The 21,979-nt window shown below is 48.6% G+C and overlaps 1 protein-coding gene across 1 annotated transcript in view; it reads right to left on the bottom strand.

Moving 5' to 3' along the window:
- Positions 1-21,596, bottom strand: part of LOC143663330 (uncharacterized protein C4orf50-like) — a 37,378-nt gene extending 15,782 nt beyond the window's left edge. The window contains exons 1-5 of the mRNA XM_077137076.1: positions 21,578-21,596; positions 20,897-20,994; positions 19,643-19,792; positions 10,690-10,746; positions 7,087-7,269 (exon numbers count right to left, since the gene is read on the bottom strand). Of these exons, the coding sequence (XP_076993191.1) occupies positions 7,087-7,269; positions 10,690-10,746; positions 19,643-19,792; positions 20,897-20,994; positions 21,578-21,596 (507 nt within the window). The remainder of the gene's footprint in view (positions 1-7,086; positions 7,270-10,689; positions 10,747-19,642; positions 19,793-20,896; positions 20,995-21,577) is intronic.
- Between the last annotated feature and the right edge of the window lie 383 nt (positions 21,597-21,979).

Here is a 21,979-nt window from a genome sequence, read left to right as displayed (position 1 = left end):
CAGCGACTGCCTCTGTACTGGCCCTGAGCCTGCACGGCTCCTCTGCCCTCCAAGGACTTGCTGATACATCCTGTGAGCACTGATCTGTACTCAAGACCATGGACTCTCACCTCTCCCTGCCTTTGCATGTGCAGGTTTTCTCAGCCGAGAGGGCTTCACACTCATCCTTCCACCTACACAAACCTTTCCATGCTTCAAGGCCAAGTTCAAGTGTCCCTCTTCTTTCTGCTCAGTGCTCACGCTTCACAGGAATCCTATGGCTACAGTTGGATGTCTCTCATTAGATGGGGGCTCCCCCATGAGAATGAGGCTTCATTCACGCGGGCACTCTGTGGACTCCTGGGTGGCAGGCAGACAGAATGTGATTAGGATGCCAGGCCCTCCTGCCCCAGGCTCCCCTGCCATCCCAGCACAACCAGGAGAGGCTCCAGAGCCAGGCAATCCGAGGCTGGACACTGGCTCTGCACTTCCTGCTCTTGGCGGGGTCAGCTGAGCTCTCTGAGCCTCGCCTTCTCCATCTGTAGAATGGAAATCCTAATACGTGCCTTGTAAGGTTTTGTCCGAATGAAATGTCTACTAAATGCTTGACATGAGGGTACATAAACCCTCGCCCGGCTCCCTCCCCACCCCATGCCTCTCTCCCTGTGCAAATGTTTGGGGAAATATTCTGAACTTCATGAACTGCAGGACTAAGGAGAAAAGAATTGCCTCAGTTCTTGAAGGCCCAGCGGGGGTCACTGATTTAATGAATTGGGGCAGTTAGGGCTTAGAGGAACAGTACTTTAATCCACCCGAGTCCCACCGCTCTTTTTAGATGCGACTCCACTTCTGAAGGTCCATATATAGCTCTCATGACTAATACCCAGGGGAAAGCGAGATGTGGCTGGGAGGCGGAGGGAAGAGGAAACAGCAGAGCTAGAGGAGGTAAAATTAGCCACTTCTTTACTAGGTCGTCTGCATCTTTCCGAAGCCCCATTATGGATGACAGCCCACTGCCGGCACACGCGAGCCCTCTGACTCCCCTGCCATCGAGGACAACTGTGGTTTGGCTCAAAGGAACCCCCGACGCTGTGAGGGCTTGTATGGGGCGGGTGCCACACTGGGCATTTGGCATCAGGACCCTATTTGGACCTCCTAGAGCCCCCCGGGGAGGCGGCAAGCCCCGCCTTGGTCTAAGAGGAGAGGCGGCTTAGAGAAGGGAGGGTGCAGCCCCAGCAACCCAGCACCGAGCTATCTTTTGTATCAGGGGTCTTGTCTGCCACGTGAAACAGCCCCGCCCAGAGAAGGGGGAGTGAGTGACACCACCAAGGAATGGCAGGATGCTTGGGTGGGGCCAACATGTCGAGCTCTCTCTGATGGAAACTTCCATTTGTTGAGCCGACCTCAACAATGCCAGATCTCAAGCAAGGCCATTTAAAGGGGGTTCAGGGGGGTGGTGTGGATCCAGGGGAGCCGACACGTTCCAGCACCACCTCTGTTATGTGTTGAATCCGTGACCCCCCCAAAAAGATGAGTTGAAGTCCTGGTCCCCGGCCCTTGGGAGTGTGACCTTGTCAGGGAATGTGGTCATTGCACCCGGAATTAGTCCAGTCAACATGAGTCCTCCTGGAGTAGGGTGGGCCTTAAGCCGATCGGATGGGTGTCCTTAGAAAAGGAGGAAATTGGGACACACAGATAAGGAGAAAACACCCTGTGGCAACCAAGGCAGAGAACGACGTGGAGTGCTGGCAAATACCAGAAGCTACAGAGGCCAGGAAGGGTTGTCCCCTAAGCTTTCAAACCGAGGCCCTGCTGACATCTCAGTTTTGACATCTCTGGCCCCCATAACTCGAGACAATAAATGTGTGTTGTTCTAAGCCCCCCATTTATGGTCCTTTGTTGTAGCAGTCTCAAGAACCCAAGATAGTCATCTGGCGTCTCCTGGTACCCCTTCTTCTCCTCCCCTTTGGGACCCTGGCATCTGCCTCCCTGCCACATGGAAGGGAGGCCACAGCTGAAGGCATTCCAGCCTTGGCTTGGGGATGTCAAGAGCACAGGTCCTGGAGAATGCTGGAAAAAGTAGGTGTCCTGGCACTGGGGGCTGGGGGAAGAGGATATGAAGGGAGCCCTGAGAAGCTGCCCAGAGCCCACCTGCTCAAGCCAAACTCTGGGGAGTCAGAATGGGACAGGGATAAGAACTCCCCATAGGTTTTCAGGAATTCCAAAGGAGAGGAAGCTGCACTCCCCTTGCTCCGTCTCCAGCTAAAGCCAGGGAAGTGGCAAGATTCCCTGGAGGAGCAGAATAAATATTTCCACACGACCATGCTGACCACACGGAATTTCCCCTCTGCCCTTAGGAATGGGTGCCTGGGCCAGAGGGAACTGGGGTCCTAGCTGGACAGAGCGGGGCCTGGTTAGAGGGAGCCAGCAGGGCTGGTGCAAGAAACCAGGTAGGGTGCAGAGGCCCCTGTCTCTGCATCTCTCTTGGCTCCTCGGACATACTCCAGACCAAGGGCACAGGGTACTGAACTAACTGAGGTTCAATGTCTACCGCCCACTCAAGCCAGGGCCAGTAAAAGAAAATCTGAAAGTAAAGCATCTATGTGGTGACTGAGCACCAGGCCCTACTGACCTCTTCACTAAAAAGCATGTGCTTAGACAGATGTGTGCCCCTGTCCACCACCCTCTTGATGTGTGACCTAGAGCTGGCTCTTTCACCCTTCTGAGCCTTGGTTTCCTCCTAGATAAAGTGGGCTGTGAGGATGACATAAGCTATTCCATGGAAAGTGTCCAGTACTTCCATTTCTCATACAATATTAATATTCTGGCTTATACATCAGTCTATCTGAGTTTGGTCACTGTAGGTCAGTCTGCCCAATCTCAGTGAACATTCCCGTTCCAGTTTCAGAGACTGCAAGACTGAAGAACAAGCCTTGTGTGTTGGCTTGAAAGGGTGTATGTACCCTAGAAAAACCATGTTTTAATCCTAATCCCATTTTGTAAAGGCAGCTGTTTCTTCTAATCCCTATTCAGTATTGTATGTTTGAAACTGTAATTAGATCATCTCCCTGGAGATGTGATTTAATCAAGAGTGGTTGTCAAGCTGGATTAAGTGGAGGCGTTTCTCCACCCATTTGGGTGGGTCTTGATTAGTTTAACTGGAATCCTATAAAAGAGGAAATATTTTGGAGAAGGAGAGAGATTCTGAGAGCAAAACGACATAGCCGTGAGAAGCAGAGAGCCCATCGGCCAGCAACCTTTGGAAACGAAGAAGGAAAATGCCTCCCCGGGAGTGTCAGGAAAAGAAGCCAGGAGAGAAAGCTAGCAGATGATGCCATGTTCGCCACATGCCTTTCCAGATGAGAGAGAAACCCTGACCCTGTTTGCCATGTGTCTTCTCACTTGAGAGAGAGACCCTGAACTTCATCGGCCTTCTTGAACCAAGGTATCTTTCCCCGGATGCCTTGTATTGGACATTTCTATGGACTTGCTCTAATTGGGACATTATCTCAGCCTTAGAACTGTAAACCAGCAACTTATTAAATTCCCCTTTTTAAAAGCTGTTCATTTCTGGTATATTGCATTCCGGCAGCTAGCAAACTAGAACACCTAGAAGATGGGGTTCCCATGGAATCGATGAGCTCTCAGCTGATGGCCTTGGCTGTCACTGCTTCAAGTGAATAAATAATTGTGGGCATGTCCTCATAGGGTCCGGGGCTGTGCTGCGGACCCATCCTACCTTAGACGGCCATGGTCAGTGTGAGGCCATCCCAAGAACAGGAGCCAGAGAACGTGAGCAGCTCAGGACCCCAAAGGCACCCCGGAACCCATGCCCTCCCAGGCACGTCAGCCTCTGCCCAGCCTCTGTGCTCCTAGGGTCTGCCCTCTCTGTTTCAGCACCTCCCACCCCAAACCTGTTAGTGCCTCCCTCCTGGGCTCTGAACCACAGCCCAAAGGCCTCCACAGGGAGTTCCACGTGTGTACTCCAGAATGGAATCAGTGCCTGTGAAACAAGCAGCTCAGGACTCGGCTCCTGTTCTGCTGGCAGGGACACCACTCTCTTCCCTGACCTTGCTCAGCTGCCCGGGGCTCTGGTTGTTGGGACAGAGGAAATGAAATTTGCATGGCCTGCTCTTTGGACTCCTCGGCTCAGTCTTGCCCACATGCCCTGCCAGATTCTTCCTCCCAGCACACTCCGATTCCTGCTCCAGAACCTTCAGTCGCTCCCCGCTAGCCAAAGAACCAGCACAACTGCCTCTGAAGGCAGTCAGGTGCCCCTGGTGTCCCGTCCAGCTTGGCCTCCTACCACTCACCAGGCAGGACCCCTATTCCAGCCAGCCTGGAGCTCTCGCATTGTCAAAAAAGATGACAATTTTTTCATGCAGATGTCTATATAGACTCTGCCCACCGAGGATTGGCTTCCCAGCCACAAGAGGGATGGAAGCATCAAAGGCTTGTACGAACTGGACCACGTGCTGGCGCCGTCTTCCCAGCAGCTCTCACAGCCCCTCTCACTGCATGCCCTTTCACAGCGGTGCGGGGTCCTGCCTGTGTGTAGATCCCCTGTCACATTCAAAGCCTCACTCCTCAGCTCATGCTGGTGTAAATGCATAAATGGCTGAGACAGTTCCTTATCCATGCTGTCCTTTGCAAGGCTTTCAACCTCCTGAGTCTCAGCTTTCTCATCTGAAAAGCGGGATATACTAGTACCTTCCTCATGGGAGCACTACATGAGTTCATTTGCATCAAGCCCCTTGAACAGGGCACACAGATGATAGGTGGTACCTGTGAGTGTCCTCTCCTAAGGCCACAGAGCTAGACAGGGACAGAGCCAGGTGTCCTGACCCCAGGGCCCATACCAGCTGCCCACAAGATCGGGATCTTACCATATGGGAAATATTGTACTGAGTTAGCTCAGTGTTCACGGCAATTCTGCTAAGCGAGCTTTGTTATTTCCATTTTACAGATTACAAAACTGAGACTCAAACAATCTAGGCCTCTAGTAAGTAAGTGTCTGTCTCAGCCTCTTGTTTGTTTCCTCCATGACACTAACTTTAACTAGCAGGTATTTTACTGCCTTGGCCTCCTGCACTGTTTGCCAACCCCGTTCCCATTTCTCCCGGTGCTCCAGCACCAGGTCTGGCTCACGGCAGGGGGCGCTAATAAGAACCTGTGGAATGAAGGAGCAGAGCTGGGTTCCTGCATCTCATTTAAGGAAGCATGTGCTGTCTCTCTGTTCCTAAGAACAGGCTCATCCTCGAAAGCTGACAGTGAAATAATGCAAAACAGCTCTGGGCAGACTCAAAGCCACCTTCAAAGGAGAAAGTGAATGCCAAAGCATGTGGAGAGTAGAACCTGAAACAGCAACTCTGTGAATGAAGAATAATACATTGGTCTTCAGAGGGGTTGGTCACTGGTGGCACAGAGAATTGGCTGGGGCCTTTCAAAAGCCCTGGGGAGAGGCAGCCTGGTCTAGGGAGCAGGGACGTCCACGACCAGGGAATGGATTCACCCGGACGACACCTCTAAGCTCTCCCTGCTCTCATTCCAGGCTAAGTGATCTTTCAATTATAAATGGACTAACACATGAACAAATGAATAAATGAACTTGCCATTCCTCACAGGGCAAGAATATGCTGATGTTTTGGCATCTATTCATCTAGTACCTCAGCCTGTACAAGTGTTTTATTTCTCATAGGAAATCAATTAATATTCTGGTTTATACATCAGTCTCTGTGAGTTTGGTCATCGTAAGTCAGTCTATCCAAACTCAGCGAACATTCCAGTTCTAGTGGCTGAGCCCACAAAAGTGAGGAGCAGCCCTTGGAAAGTCTCTCACTGCACTGATACCTCTCAGCAGAGCTGGCCCTCCTGGTGATACCCAGCAGCATCTGGCACCTTCCCTGGAACTTTTTCAGTCCTATCTCACTCAACACGGTCATGAGGCCCTTTCAGTAACCCAGCAACATGCCCGGCACTTCAGCGAGACCCTAGCCTCCCTTTTCATCCTGACTCTGGCTCCCAGAAGGTATGAACTCCTTGGGCAAAGACAAGAGCACTGTACCAGGACTCTCGAGGTCTGGATTCAAATTCTGACTGTGAAGAAACCATCTTGTAGGGGAAACAAGGGGACTAGAAAGGTAGGCCTTGCAGAGGGCTGGGTTGTCAGCAGGCAAAGTGATGTGCCAGGCTGGTGCTGAGCTGGTGGCAGAGCCCTGAGGACATGTGGGAAGCAGCTCCAGGTGTTCACAGCAGAAGCCGCATTTCACCCTTGCAAGGTGCCAAGTGAGTTTGGTGGGGCATTGGTGGCTTGTCCTGAGAATGAGGCTGCATGAATGGTGGCAGTCAAGTAGATTGCCTATGGGTGCTGAAAGCACAGAGATGTGCTGCTCTGCAGAGACAGCAAAGGTCCCAGGCCTGGGTCAGGAGAGCTGGCATCCATCACCACCCACACCACCTGGGCACTTCTGACCTTGGGCGGGTCTCTTAACCACTCTGAGCTTCAGGGTCCTCTTTTGTTGACCATTAGGAGAGGAGCTCTTCATTCATTTAGCCCATAATGTCATCCACTCAGCTTTGTCCTAGCAGCTTCCCTGTGCCAGCACCAGGGACACATGCTTACAGCTCGGGCCCCAACAGAGAGGTGCCAGCAACACACTGTCACACCCTTGTGTGTGCCATGTCATATATGTCCACGTGAAATGGTGTGCCAAGGACGGGGCCAAACCCTGTGGGCCACAGGCTGCCTGGGCAAGGGCATGCTGGACCGGTACCTTGAAGGATGACTAGGGAGCCACCAGGTAGACAAAGCAGCCAGTGCAAGGGTCCTGAGGGACCCATGTAATAAACAATGCTAGAACGACACTGAATTAAAGTCATTGTTTGGGTGTGTGAATCCTGCCTCACACCACGAGCACTTTAAGGGGGTCGTTGGGTTGACATTTCTGTCCCAGCCCAGAGCACAGGCACTGGCCCCAGGGAGGCACCTAGGAGCATTAGCAGCCTGGGTCAGTGGGCAGCAGGGACAGTGCAGGCCAGCAGGTGGGTTGTGGATGGTGTTCTTGGCCCCCAGAGGGCAGAGGGGCAGGGCTGTCTGCGGGCACCCACCTCTTGCACTTCTGAAGGCAGAAAGGAGGCCGTGTACTCGGCCAGGGCCACGTCGTCCAGCACGGCCTGCGCCACCTCGGAGAGCAGGGGGTCGGCTGCGCCGTGCGCGTGCAGCGTCTGCAGCAGGTGCGTGATGAGCCGGTTCCTCTCCAGACACTTCCGGACCAGGGAAGCCACCTTGGCCTGGAAGGAGGGGAATGAAGGAGCAGTGTGGGCGGTCTGGGGGCCCAGAGGGTGGGCAGCTAAGTCAGGGAGGGAGGGGGGTGGCAGGAAGGCTGGCCCTGGGCTCTCCATGACCCCCAACCATTGCCTCAGCTTGTCCATGGCCAGGGCAGACTCTTCTCTGCCTGCCCTCCCTCCCCACAAAGCCAGAGTAAGCTCTGAAAGCAGAAAGCTGAGCTAGGGCCAATCCACCAGGGGCTCCCACTGCCCCCCAGGATGGGCCTCAGCTCCACCACCGCCCAGCTCTGTGACCAGCTCCTCTCTGCACCCCGACGTGCCCTGCTGTAGAATGGACTGCTCGTAGCACCGGCCCGCAGGGTCACTGAGGGGACAAAAGGAAACAATGTCGCCGAGACCTCTCACAGGGTTGGGCCCCTCGACGGCACTGGTCCCTGGTGCCAGCCTGGCTCAAAAGGCCTTCTGGACTGTCCCTGCACCTGACCGGCCCATGACAAATGCCACTCCTTCTTACCCTGCCTTTCCTGCCACACCAGCCGGCGCCCACCCCTGCACCCTGCTGGGACCTGATTGCATGCTCAGGTCTGGTCCCAAGGGTTGCCCGGGTACCACCTCCACTGTGCAGGCCTCCCTGATTCACAAGGGCTGGCCATCCCACTGGGCTCCCCTGGCCGCCCCTGGCTCCCTCTATCCCAGCAGTTATGTTTCATATTTGGGGTGCACCTTCTGCATAGACCGTGAGCTCCAGGAGGTCAGGACTGACCTTCCCTGGGTCCCCAGCTCCGTCAGGTGCAGGGCACAGAATGGTACCATTAGGGATTCTATATAAGGGTGGCACAAGTGGGTGCCCATCTGCCATGAAAGCGACCTTCCCACGTCTGTGCCCATCTGGCGGGGTCCACCCTGGGGCTGGCGGAGTGCTTTTCCTCTCCAGGATGTCCTCCCCCTCTGTCAGAAGGAGACCCTGAGACCCCTTCATGCCAGGAGCGTCTTCCCATCTGCCCCAGAGGCTCAGCATCTGCAGTGGCTACAGGGAGCCCGATAAAGGCAGGCAGGGGCAAAAGAGGCTGCCCGGGAGGCTGGGGTCCCCCTGTGCCTCTGCGCAGAGCTCAGGGGGGCCGAGACCAGACAGAGGGTCGGAGGTAGGTCTGGGTCGCCCCAGGATCCTGGAGCTCATGCCCTGACCCCGCAGGGCCCAGAGGGGCAGCTGACAAGTGCCCGGCTCCCTTTCCCAGCAGCCTGCGTTAACTGAGCATCTACTATGCATGGTCCCCTCAGAAAGGAGGCCCATGGTGACAGTGACACTTACTGGGTCTTCATCAACCTCACCTCACAGAGAGACAGTGTGGCTGGGGTAGGGGCACGGGCTTTGGCACCAGAGAGAATGGGGTTCAAATCTCTCCTCCACATATGACTGTCTCTGTGTGACTCGGGCAACTCATGTCGCCTCTCTGAGCCTCAGTTTCCCCATCTGCAAAAGGGGGCGGTCATGGCCCACTACCTGGCAGAGTAGGTGAGTTTAAATTAAAACACATGGAGGCACTCAATAAACAGAGGCTATTTGTGCTATGAAACCTCACAAAATCCTCCAGGCCAGGTTGGAAATCTCAATGCCCATTTGGTGATGAGATAGCTGAGGCCCCTGGAGGTGAGACGAGGCACCCAAGGGGGGCTGGCATTGAACCCAGGTGCCCCCGCTTGCCACGTTGCCAGCCAACCTTTTCTGGGTCATACACACGGTGTGGGGCTGGCAGGACGGTTTCATCTCGCGTTTGCAAAGCACTTTACAGTTTACAAGGGATTACAATCCTCACGTACATACATGACACAAACGGAAGGATGAAAATGAGAGGGAGAAGGATGGACACCTCGTGTGCTGGGAAGTCTTCTGTCTCTGACAGCCGTGGCGCCCAGAACCACCCGTGAGCATAGACCTGGCCCGTGGGCTCCATTGCACAGGCACGTGTGCCAACGGGGAAGGAAAGGACTTGACCTTTCTGATTTAGCAGGTGAGGAAACCAAGGCCCAAGAAGGGGGGTTCGTCGGACCCCATTCCTCATCTGGAGTCCCCGCTTCGCCACCCCCTGGGGCCAGCAGGAAAGAGCAGACTGTCCGGCACAAACCCAGATGCCATAACTGGGATTCATGTTTCATCCTAATCAAGTGACATGATACAAAGGACATATTAAGCCTGTGGGCCAGGAATGTCATTTCTGGGAATTTGTTCTAAGGAAAAGTCCAGATAGGTGAGGAGATAGGCTCTATTAAAATGAGCCGCAGAGAACCTCTTTTGTTGCTCAGAGATGGCCTCTCTCTCTAAGCCAACTTGGCAGGTGAACTCACTGCCCTCCCCACTACGTGGGACATGACTCCCAGGGGTGTAAATCTCCCTGGCAACGTGGGACAGAAATCCCAGGATGAGCTGGGACCCAGCATCATGGGACTGAAAAAGTCTTCTTGACCAAAATGGGGTCAAGAGAAATGAGACAAAATAAAATAGAGTTTCAGTGGCTGAGAGATTTCAAACAGAGTTGAGAGGTTATCCTGGAGGTTATTCCTATGCATTATATAGATATCTCTATTTAGTTTATGGTGTAGTGGAGTGGCTGGAGGGAAATGCCTGAAACTGTTGAGCTGTGCTCCAATAGCCTTGATTCTTGAAAAAGACATAACTATATAGCTTTTATATATAAAAGTGTGAGTTTTATATATAAGATATATAATGTGACTATGTGATTTTGAAAACCTTGTGTCTGATGCTCCTTATATACAGGGTATGGACAGATGAGTTAAAAAAAAAAAGGATAAAAATAAATAAATAACAGAGGGCAATAAGGGATAGAAATCGGGTAGATTGAAATACTGTGAGTCAATCAGAGGGAGGGGTAAGGGGTATGGGATGTGTGGGTTTTTTCTTTTACCTTTTCATTTCTTTTTGCAGAGTGATGCAAATGTTCTAGAAATGATCATGGTGATGAATACACAGCTATGCGATGATATTGTGAGCCTCTCATTGTATAATATGGTTTTTTATTTTAAATAAAAAATTAAACAAAAGTGAGCCTCGGAGTGTCTGTACACAGTAATGAAAACACAAGCACACAGCCAGGAGAGAATGGTTGTAGAGGTTCCTCCTGCTTTACTTCAGCATGCAAGGACAGCAGCTTCCGAGGCTGGTGACGACAAGGTTACCCCATGGAGTGGGAGAAGCAGGAGCTAAGCCATCAGCCCAGCGGGGTCTCAAGGACACTTGAAAATAGGCTGGAGGGAAGTGCAGGAACATACTACACTCAGGAGAGGGTCGCGGAAACCCCTTCTGCTTTCCAGGCTTTTTCTACACTAGAGGCGCATGACATCTGTCATGGGAAAAACCTAAACTCTTTCTTGATCTAAGAAAAAAAGATAAATCCAACGAATTCATACCTTCAGAGGTGACACAGCCCAATTTGCTTCGTGTTGCCTTTTCTGAATTTCTTCAAGCTGAAACAGAACCAACATTTTCCATCATGCTCCGCATGGACTGCCACAGCGCAGCGCTTCACGGGGTGAGCCTGGCTCAGGGAGGTGGGCTCTGTGCCTCCCCCTGTGCCTCAGGGGTCTCCGTGCTGGGAAGGGCCCACCCCCCCACTGCCTCAGCAGGCCCAGGGGAAGGAGGGTGCTCTGGGCTCTTGAGAACATCCTCTTGCCTCAGCCTTTGAGAAGGAAGGCTTCCCGGATTCCCCACTTGGGATGGCTTGATTTGCGTGTGTGTGTGTGTGTGTGTGTGTGTCGCATCCAGGCACTGGGTTCTAATCCAGACCCAGCCACTCACCTCCTCTGTCACCTTGCACAGATCACTTATTCGCTCCCCCACTCAGTTTTCTCATCTGTAAAGTGGGTGTGCCATCAGTGCCCACCCAACGTGGGAACTGTGGTAAGAACCCGGTGAGGGGGTTCCCGCCCGGTGCTGGGACCGAGGCCCCAGCACCCAGAGCAGCTAGAAATGAAAGCACCGCTATCACTAGAGCTGACCACAAGGCCAAGGTGGGATCCCGTCCCTTTCGTCAATGCTGGCCTGGCCTGGGATGCTCCGAGCAATCGAATAGCCTGCAAGTGACCTGAGGCCGGCTCTGGGTCTTTACAAAGGCTGGAAGCTTCCACCTCCGATCTTTGCCAGCCCCGAGCACCACGGTAAGAGTCCTGGCTCCTGCTGGGGACACCGGAGGGACACCCTGGGACCACACGGAGAATGAGGTGGGGATAAGGGAGTGCAGCGTAGGCAGCAGGGGTGCACAGGGGTCCCGGAGCACCCAGCTCAGCCTGGCCTCCACTGCATCCACCCAGCGGCCCACGCGGACATCCTGGGCAGAGCCACCAGCCTGCTCGTGAGTTTCTCTTACCCTCCTGCTCCCTCGGTAGTTAGTTTAAAAGTTACATTAATCAAAGTCCTCTAACACTCTTCTCAACCCTACATGCCCACAAGGAGAACGTGTGCACATGTACATACATAAGTGAAGTTTTACACGCAAAACATTCTGCATCCTGCTTCTGTCATTTAACTCACAATATGGTGATGTTTCCACATCAACAAGCACAAACTAACCTCATTGTTCAAAAAGTCGTGTATTTTTTCATGAGACCAAACCATATTGAATTAACCAAGTTTTTGTTCATCGAATTACTATTCTTTGTCTCTATGCATCACAAACAAGGCTGCTGTTGACACTTCTGTCCAGCTATTTTGGCACCTATTTCTGAATTTACTCAAAGGGTAAAATTCCAGCTCCAAGCTGACTACTTTACATTTGAAAGGCTCCCAACAGTAATTTCAGGCATTATTTTACATATTTGGATTAATGCTTCTTTCTGCTTCAGTTTAGGAAATAGCATGAATATATTGCTCTGAAATTGAAGCAGCGCATTTGCAATTAAAAAAGTGAATGAGGATGCATGGGTGGTTCAGTAGTAGAATGCTCACCTTCCATGTGGGAGACCCGAGTTCGATTCCGGGACCTTGCACCCCAAAAAATAAGTGAATAAGACTAAGGCAAAAAATGTTTATTGGTACAAAATTTATATTGTGACTAGTGCATTTCCTAATATAACTTATATAGACAGTGTAATTGAACATCATAAGTACATGTAGGTTTGTCCAGAGTGATGCCTCAATAAATCCCAGAGTGATTTGAACAGTGAATAAAAAATTGTTTGCAAAGTCCCCTTGGGGGAATGACAAGAAAGGGGGAAAATTCAACTTCCCCATTTGGAAAATCCCTGATATTCTCACAAGCAGTGGGGACAACCAAAGTAACAGGTCAAACCCTCAATCTTGGGTTTTGTTCATGTGAAATTTATCCCCGCAAATGATAGACTAATCCTACATTAAATTAGGCCTAAGAGTCACCCCCAGAGAACCTCTTTTGTTGCTCAGATGTGGACTCTCTCAGCCAACAGGGCAGGCAAACTCATTGCCCTCCCCCTGTCTACGTGGGACATGACTCCCAGGGGTGTGAACCTCTCTGGCAACGTGGAACAGAAATCCTAGAATGAGCTGGGACTCAGCATCAAGGGACTGAGAAAACCTTCTCAACCAAAAAGGGGAAGAGCGAAATGAGACAAAATAAAGTGTCAGTGGCTGAGGGAAGATTCCCAGCAGAATCTAGGGATTATTCCAGAGGTTATTCTTACGCATTTTATAGATATCCCCTTTTTAGTTTAAGGTGTATTAGAATGGCTAGAGGGAACTGCCTGAAACTGTAGAGCTGTGGTCCAGTAGCCATGTTTCTTGAAGATGAATGTATAATGATACAGCTTTAGCAATGTGACTACGTGATTGTGGGGGAAAAAAAAATGAATGAGAAGAGTGTGAAAAGATAATCCCAGGAAGGGGAGAAAACATTTACAAATCATATATCTGATAAGGGACTGGTCTCTAGCATATATAAAGAATGCTTACAACTCAGAAATAAATAACTCCATTTAAGAATGGGCAAAGGATCTGAGGGGGCATTTCTCCAAGGAAGATGTAGAAATGGCCGGAAGCATGTGAAAAGATGCTCAACATCATTAGCCATCAGGGAAATGCAAATCAAAACCATGCTGTGATGCCCCTGCACAGCCACCCATGAGGCTTCACTATAAGAGACAATGACAAGTGTGGTCGAGGGTGTGGAGAAGTCAGAACCTCACACAATGCTGGCAGGGATGGGAAATGGAGCCGTCACTGTGGAAATCAGCCCTGGCATACCCTCAGAAGGTTAAGCATAGAGTGACCTCATGACTCAGCAATTCCGCTCCTATGTATACACCTCAAAGAAACGAAAGCACATGTCCGCACGAAAACATGTACACACATATTTCCATAGCAGCATCATTCTTAATAGCCCCAAAGTGATAACAGCCCACATGTCCATCGATCGACAGATGAATGGATGAATAAAATTTGACACGTCCATATAATGGATTGTTTAGCAATAAAAAGAAATGGAGTTCTGACCCATGCTGCAACATGGATGAACTTTAAAGACATTATCCCAAGTGAAAGAAGCCAGTCACAAAGCACCACAGACAATACGATCCATTCTATACGAAATGCCAGAATAAGTGAATGGATAGAGATGGAAAGTAGACAAGTAAATGCCTAGAGGTTGGGGTGGAAGAAATGGGGAGTGGCTGCCATCAGGTATGGGCTTTTTGTGGGTGGGAGGGGGGTGAAAATATTCTAAAATTGAGGCAACGGGCTGCACAACTCTGTGAATATACTGAAAACCACTGCATTGTACACTTCAAATAAGTGACTTTTTGATTAGGTTACTCCCATCGAGATGTGACCCACCTCATTCAGGGTGGGTTTTTCTTTTTTAATTAATTAAAAAATTTTTCTTAAAAATATAACAACAAACACAAACATTCTTAACATATGATCATTCTGTTCTACATATAATCAGTAATTCACAATATTGTCACATAGTTGTATATTCATCATCATGATCATTTCTTAGAACATTTGTATCAATTCAGAAAAAGAAATAAAAAGAAAACTGAAAAACATTCATGCATACCATACCCCTTACCCCTCCCTTTCATTGATCATTAGCATTTCAATCTACTAAATTTATTTTAACATTTGTTCCCCCTATTTTTCATTTATTTTTAATCCATATGTTTTACTCATCTGTCCATAAGGTAGATAAAAGGAGCACCAGACACAAGGTTTTCACAATCACACAGTCACATTGCGAAAGCTATATCATTATACAATTATCTTCAAGAAACATGGCTACTGGAACCCAGCTCTACATTTTCAGAGTTCCCTCCAGCCTCTCTGTTATGACTTAACTAAAAAGATGATGTTTGTTTAATGCGCAAGAATAGCCTCCAGGATAACCTCTCGACTCTGTTTGGAATCTCTCTGCCATTGACACAGTATTTTGTCTCATTTCTCTCTTCCCTCTTCCAGTCGAGAAGGTTTTCTCAATCCCTTGGTGCTGAGTCCCAGCTCATTCTTGGATTTCTGTCCCATGTTGGCAGAAAGGTCCACACCCCTGGAAGTCATGTCCCATGTAGAGAGAGGGAGGGCAGTGAGTTTGCTTGTGTTGGCTGAGAGAGAGAGGCCATATCTGAGCAATGAAAGAGGTTGTCTTGCGGGTGACTCTTATGCCTAATTTTAAGTAGGCTTAATCTCTTTCATGGGGTTAAGTTTCATATGAACTTGGGGGCTCAGCCTATTGCTTTGGTTGTCCCCACTGCTTGTGAGAATATCAAGAATTCTCCACTTGGGGAAATTGAATTTTCCCCCTTTCTCGCCATTCCCCCAAGGGGACTTTGCAAATACTTTTTTCAAATAAGTGACTTTCGTTGGATGTTATTTTTTTAAAAAGATATGGATAAAGCATTATGGAAAGAAAGAAACAAACAACGAAAGCGAACAAGGCCCTTGTCCCAGGGTTCTCCAGAAGAGTGAGGCCAGTGGCCTGGGAGCAGGGGGCTGTGACATGGAGGACCCTCCCCTGTGGGCTGTAGAAGAGGGAGGCTTACCTCTACCTAGTCCATAGCCGGCTCTAAGGGTCTAAGAGGGAGTCAGGGGTGGAGGTAAAATGCCAGATCACACCCTGCCAAGGTGTCGCCCAGTGCCAGCCTCCCTCCCAGGCCTGACCACTAAATGCACCCAAATGGGTGTCCACAGCTCGGTCTACGGGGTCAGGAATGGACACTCAGAGCCCCCGGTCACAAGTGACCATCAGAGGAAAGTGCCTCCCTGTCTCCCCAAATGCTGAGGTTATTTAAAATATCAACCCCCAGAACTTCAACTAGTCCCTTCCCCCATCTCATATTATCAAAAAAGTTAGAATGGGCATAGCCCAAATACCCCTAAAGAGGGGGTGAAAGATCAAAGGTGATGGTGGAATTATATTGAGAAGGTAGGGTTTAACAAATAAGTATGATTGCTGAATCATTATATTGATATTTCTTTTACTCTCCAGTGCCTTTGAGCAGCTAGAAGTAAAAACTAAAATTGTGGAATTGCAACCCATACCAAACTCTGAAATCTGTTCTGCAACTAATTATTGTCATGCGCTTTGGAATTTATTGCTTTTTAGTACATGCGTTATTTTTCACAAAAAAAGAAAAAAAGATTTCTTCTAGCCTCCAGTGCTTTAGGGCAGCTAGAAGGAAAAATCTGAAATAGTGGAATGGTGACCCATAACAAACTCTGAAATCTGTTCTGTATCTACTTACTAAAGTGTACTTTGAAAATCATTGATTTTTTTCCTTTTCTTTCTATGTATGTTATATTTAGGGTTTTTTTTTTGTTGTTGTTGTTTTCTCTGCATGGGCAGGCACTGGGAATTGAATGCATGTTATATTTAACAATAAAATTTTTTTTAAAAAAAATATATAACCCCAGAAGCCAGGCTTCTCTTACCAGCTGTGTAGCTGGCTGTTGACCAGTTATCCGGCCTGGAATAAGACAAGCTGGACAAACACACAAGCACAGGCTGACAGCTTCAGGCAGCTGCCCCTGTGGCTGAGGACTGGAGGGTTTAAGGTCCCAGAGAGAAGGAAAGTACAGAGAAGAGAGTGCAAATCCAGAGCTGCTTTTCCCTTGCAGCCTCTCAGTTATTTGCAGAAAGTAGCGGGGACAGGCTGGGTGTTGAGGTGGAGGGCAGGTATCCTAGCATTCTTACAGAGCTGTGAGGGACAAAATCTGGAGGCAGATCTCCAGCCACGAGGAGGGGTCCTGGTAGGTAACAGCCCAGCCTTCCAACGTGGAGGCCAGCACTCATGGAGAATGATGCCCAGCTTTGAATTAATCCCTTGCATCTGCCATCCAGAGTGTTATAATTTTTTCTGCAAGTTTCCATTCACACTGTTTGGCAATTGGTCAAAAATTACCTGGTGTTAAGAAGAGACTCAACTAGATGACCAAACACCAAGAGAAAAATAAGTGACAATAGGAACAGATTCATAAGCTATCCGTCTGCCTAAAGAGTTATCAGAGACAGACTTTAAAGGAATGGATTAAAGTACTCAAGAATTGTATTACAAGAATTTTAGCAGAAACTGGACACTATAAAAAAGAATCAAATGAAAATTCGAGGAATGTAAAAGATGGGAACTTAAATTATAAACTAAAACAATGAGTCTAAAGAGCAAATTAGACTCACCTAAAGAGTATTATTTACTTGGAAGAGAGACTAAAAGAAAATACCTAAAATGAAACACAGAAAGAAAGAGAATGCACCCCCCCCAAAAAAGAAAACATTTAAAAATATATAGGCTGTAGTTAAAAGGTTTAACACAAGCAACTGGAGTTAAATTTTTTTTTCACATCAGATAAGTAGAAGAAAAATAAAAGTAGTACTACACACTCACACAAGCACACACACAAACACAAATAGCACACTCCATGTTGGTTGAGGGGGCAGAGAGAGCTACCCTTATTTACTGGTGGTGATTTTGGAAGTAGTGCTACTACTTGGAAAACAATTTTGCAATATGTGTTAAGATTCAACACTTCCACTTGGTTGTCTGAAGTTATATATACACTATAATAATAATTATCAATAATAATATAATAAAATAATTTACTATAATAATAAATTAGTGGATAACTCTAGGTCCAATAATAGAACATCACATCCACCCAATGGTTTACTGCAATCATAAAATAATAAGACATGAAGGCGATGGAACAGCGTAGACGAAAAGATTTAGAATTCTAGACGGAATGTGATGTGGATTACACCGGGAACATGTGGGAAAAGGGTCAGGAGTTACACGAACATGCTCACAGTGCATTTTTCATCCACCAGTTTGTCAAAATATTTTGAAGTTCGATAACATTCAAAGTGACAAATTGTGGGAAATGAGTATACTCATTTATTTTTGGTGGGATGATAAACAGAGGCAACCACTCTGCAGGGTTATTTGCCATTTGTTCCCTATCAAAGTTGGTGCTGGACTTATCCTTTGACCCAGTGATTCCTCTGCTAGGAAACATATGCCAACACAGATGCATAGAAATGTTCACTGAAGCCTTGCTTGTAAAAGCAAAGAAACAGAAACAATATTCATTTCCCCAAACAATCAGTTCATTAAGTCATGGTTCAGCCAGATGATCAAAGAACACACAGGGTGGTAAAAACCGAGGTCAGTGTGCATGTACTTGGCATGGAAATACCACCAACGTTTTTTATTAGATGAAAACAAGGTGCAGCCTATTTTGATACACTTTCATATATGTTTACACATATATACATTCCAATTTCAGGTATGTAGACCTGAAAAAAATATTAAAGGAGAGAAGGGGTTGGGGTTGAGGGAGGAGGAAGGACTTATTTTTGCATTAAAAAAAAATTGAGATAAAGTTTTTGGCCTCAATTTTGAGGCTTGCCCTTATGAAACTGATTTCTAAAATAGTAAACTGAACCTACTTAGGACTAGGGCCTAAGAGCCAACTCCAGAAAATCTCTGCTGTTGCTCAAATGTGGTCTCACTTTAAACCAAACTCTGAGCATCCCCCCAGCGTGGGACATAATTTCCAGGAGTGTAAGCCTGGCCCTGGCAGCATGAAACGTAACTGGACCTTGCATCATGGGACACAACTGGCCCTGGCATCACGGGACGTAACTGGCCTTGGCAGCATAAGACATAAGTTCTTCAAGGATGAGCCTGGCCCCGGTATCATGGATTAGTTGACTGAAAGGGGGTAAAGAAATAGAGTTCCAGTGGCTAAGAGATTTCAAATCGAGTTGAGAGGTCATTCTGGAGGTTCCTTTCATGCGACATTCAGCCAGACATTGCAAACTGCCACAATACGTCAAACCCCAACCAACGGTGTCCCGGTACGCCCTGAAAGATATCCTGTGCTCTATAAAGTTTTGCTTATTAAGTTTATTTTCAGAGACTTGAAATCTCCAGATTGTTCCAATGCCAGAGAAGCTCTGAAACTCAGAGATAAGGGAATATCCAAGAATAACAACTGGTTTCATTGGTTCATCCCTTTGCCCCTTAATAACAGCACCCCTTTTCAGCCTTGACACAGACAGTTATTGCCCAGATGTCCCTCAAGATTGACAGAGAATCACCAAATGAGAGGGAGGAATTGTACCCAGTAAATCAGGATTTAAGGGATGATTTTGATTACTGAATCGTTACACAAATATTCCTTTTTGCTTTCTGGTATACTGGAGTAGACAGAGGGAGATGCCTGAAATCTCTGAATTGGAATCCAGCTGCCTTGATCTCCGATAATGATTGTATAGATTTTGGGCCACTCGGCCATCTGTTCTCCTACTACGTGCCTAGTAATAAACTCTTTCTCTCTTTGAAAAAAAAAATTGAGATGATTTCCTATTTACCTACAGCTCTAAGAAATAATGCCGAATGATCCCTTGTGCACTATGCCAGGTTTCCCCAATTTTGCAAAAGTATGGTAGAATAGCCCACAATACAATTGTGTGAGTATTGCAATACTCACACAATGCAACACGTGGAACTCATTCTGATTGCTTCAGCTGAACGTCTACCCCCTGTACGTGCGAGAATATTCCATTCTATGCCATTCTACCTCCCGCGATTACCCACGTGCCCACCTCCACAGCCCAGACACCAAACTGTTCTATCGCCACCAGTTCCCTCTTCCTGCCCTTCTAAAGCCACACCCACCTCCACCTACAGAGGTAGCACCTAGACTTTTATCTATGTAACGTTTTTTGTTTGAAATTAAAAAAAAAAAGTTACACATTGTTTTTGCTTGAGTAAACAGAGGATAGCTAGATGGGGTGAATCTAACCTTTAAAAATCTAATAAATACTAGGAAACTGCTGATGAGACCTCAGCTGATTATTTATTCCTTTACGAGAAAGGTAAAGGAGTCAGGGGCCCAGCCTACCTTGTCCTTGAGCTGGGACCCGAGACGGCTGGCCTCCTCCCAGCCACGGGACTCCTGGTCTCCAAGCTGGCACGTCGGGGTCAGCGGCTGCTGGGGCAGCGGCCTGAGGGGCAGGCTGACGTCCTGGGCAGAGGCGGAGGCCCCCTGGAGCTGCGGGAATCACACAGCAATGCAGCTCTTAGGTCATCTGCCAGCATTTGCCTTTGCAAACAAACGGAGCCCGCTCTTCTCCTTAGCTTTGGGTTTTGCTGGCTAAATTTTTCTCATGGCAGAAAATTTTAGATAATAAGGAAACAGAAACCACCCCAAATCCTATTATCCAGCGTAAACTTTGGGATTATCTATATGCTTCCTTCCCATCTTAGCTCTGCTCTTTCACACGTGCGTGAGTAAGTGTGCGGCCCAGGCTGGTTTTCGTGGGGCGGGGGGAGGAGGGGCAGGTGGGGAAGGGGTGTCAGCGAGGGTGGAGGGGGGCCCAGAACAGCATTTTCTAATGTTATTTTTTAAATAATGTACTATGCAATGGCATTCCAGGATCTGTTTGAATGGATCTGTTTGAACAGATGTAGTCACTTCATGATAAATAAAATTCAAGGTTCAAATCAAATTATGAGATGCTGATGATATCAAACTTTCATACCTTGGCATAAAACAGAAGTTATCGCATTTTCCCCAGACACTTTTCTTAAATCAGCTCCAAATTGCCTCTCACTCTTCTTGGGTCTCAGTGAGGTTAGTGGGCTTTGTATGGACACCAGTAAGGGATTCCCGGGAACAGGGGGGTGGGTCGAGGCTGTTTTAGAATTTTAAGTGTGGCCAAATTGTTGGGAGACTACTGCCCCAAGTGGCTCTGGATTCTAAATGTTTATTAAGTTTGTTTTATTTTTTTGCATGGGCAGGCACCGGGAATCGAAACTGGGTCTCTGCATGACAGGTGAGAACTCTGCCACCGGGCTACTCTAGTCCGCCCTATTTTTAATTTTTTGTATGTTTATATTTTTGTACAAATATACACATATCTGATTCTCTATAAAAAACTGAACTGAAACATTTAACCATACCAGGCGTATCCTTTGATCCTTGCCTTCTCTCCCCTAAACACCGTGTCATGGGCATCTCCCCATGTCATTAAATAACATTGAAAGGTACCTACATCGCATTCTGGGAGCATGTCAAATGCTTCGATTATTCTAACATTTCCCTGCTGGAACTGGGGCTGTGGTCCTTCTAAAAAATGTGCAAGCACCCTCTGACCCTCTCCCTAAGGCTGTCGGAAGGGGGCCTCTGGGCCAGAGGGCACAGGCTCATAAAGCTCTGGGTTCCTAGCGCCGAGGCGGCCTTTGAAAAGGCAGCTGGGATGGAAGTCAGAAGTCAGAAGTTCCACCTGTGAGTGGGGGGGAAAGCCGAGCCCCGGCCCATCCTCCTTCCTCGCAGCAGTCTGCGTTTACTTCAATCAGCCATGCTGAGGGCCTCAAGGTCCATAAACAGCATCTCTTCCCGCGCTCCTGAGCTGGGAGGAGCAGTCTCCCCCAGTACCCCGGTAATTCTGCTTGGAAAGAAGAGGGGGAGAATCACCGTGACCCGGTGGCTGGCAGGGCCCTGTTTGCTCACGAGGAATTCTATGGCAGAATGGAATTCGTAGTTTTTTTTTAATTAATAGAAATTTGCACTGCATGGCCCCGAGAGTCACAGGCTGGGAGCTGTTCAAGAACAGATGCATGTCCGAATGCTTCCCCTCCAAGTCTTGCAAAACAATTTGGCCTTTCTAGAAAGTTCCGAGTCTCTGCTGCTTCCCTCTTCTAGCAATGGGCTGGGCTGTGGCTTCTCACCACAGTCCCCAGGGGGCATCCAGGGAATGTTCTAATGAGATTCAAAGTGGGGGGTGGACCTACAGGGGCGGGGGTGGGCAGCACTGCCAGCTGTCCTGGGAGTTACCCGCTCCCGAAGCTGACATCCTGGCCCTGTACTTGGACCAGGAGACAGGGGCGCACTCAGCTCCCTGGGAGCTCTGCCTGGTGGGTGAGGACGACACGGAAGCAGGCAGCTTAACACAGCATGAAAAAGAGAAGACAGGAGGCACTGAGCCACCCCAACGGGCACCCATCCAGTGGTGGCAAGGTCTTGACAAACACTCTCCGGGTGGGGAAGGGACACCGATTTGCAGCATTTGCAGAGTTCTGTGCTGTGACTACTCACACCGGGCCCAGCTGCAAGCTACGGATCTGAGGGCCCAGAAAGCAGAGTCGGGAAGAAATGCAGGGGAGACAGCTCCAATGCATCACCCACCCCCCACAGCCTGGGGAGCTGGGGACAGGTCCCTGCAGGAGAAACCCCCAT

This window comes from Tamandua tetradactyla, chromosome 19, assembly GCF_023851605.1.
Source record: "Tamandua tetradactyla isolate mTamTet1 chromosome 19, mTamTet1.pri, whole genome shotgun sequence".
In the NCBI taxonomy this organism is placed as follows: Eukaryota; Metazoa; Chordata; class Mammalia; order Pilosa; family Myrmecophagidae; genus Tamandua; species Tamandua tetradactyla.
This window is presented reverse-complemented; position numbering and strand designations above follow the sequence as displayed.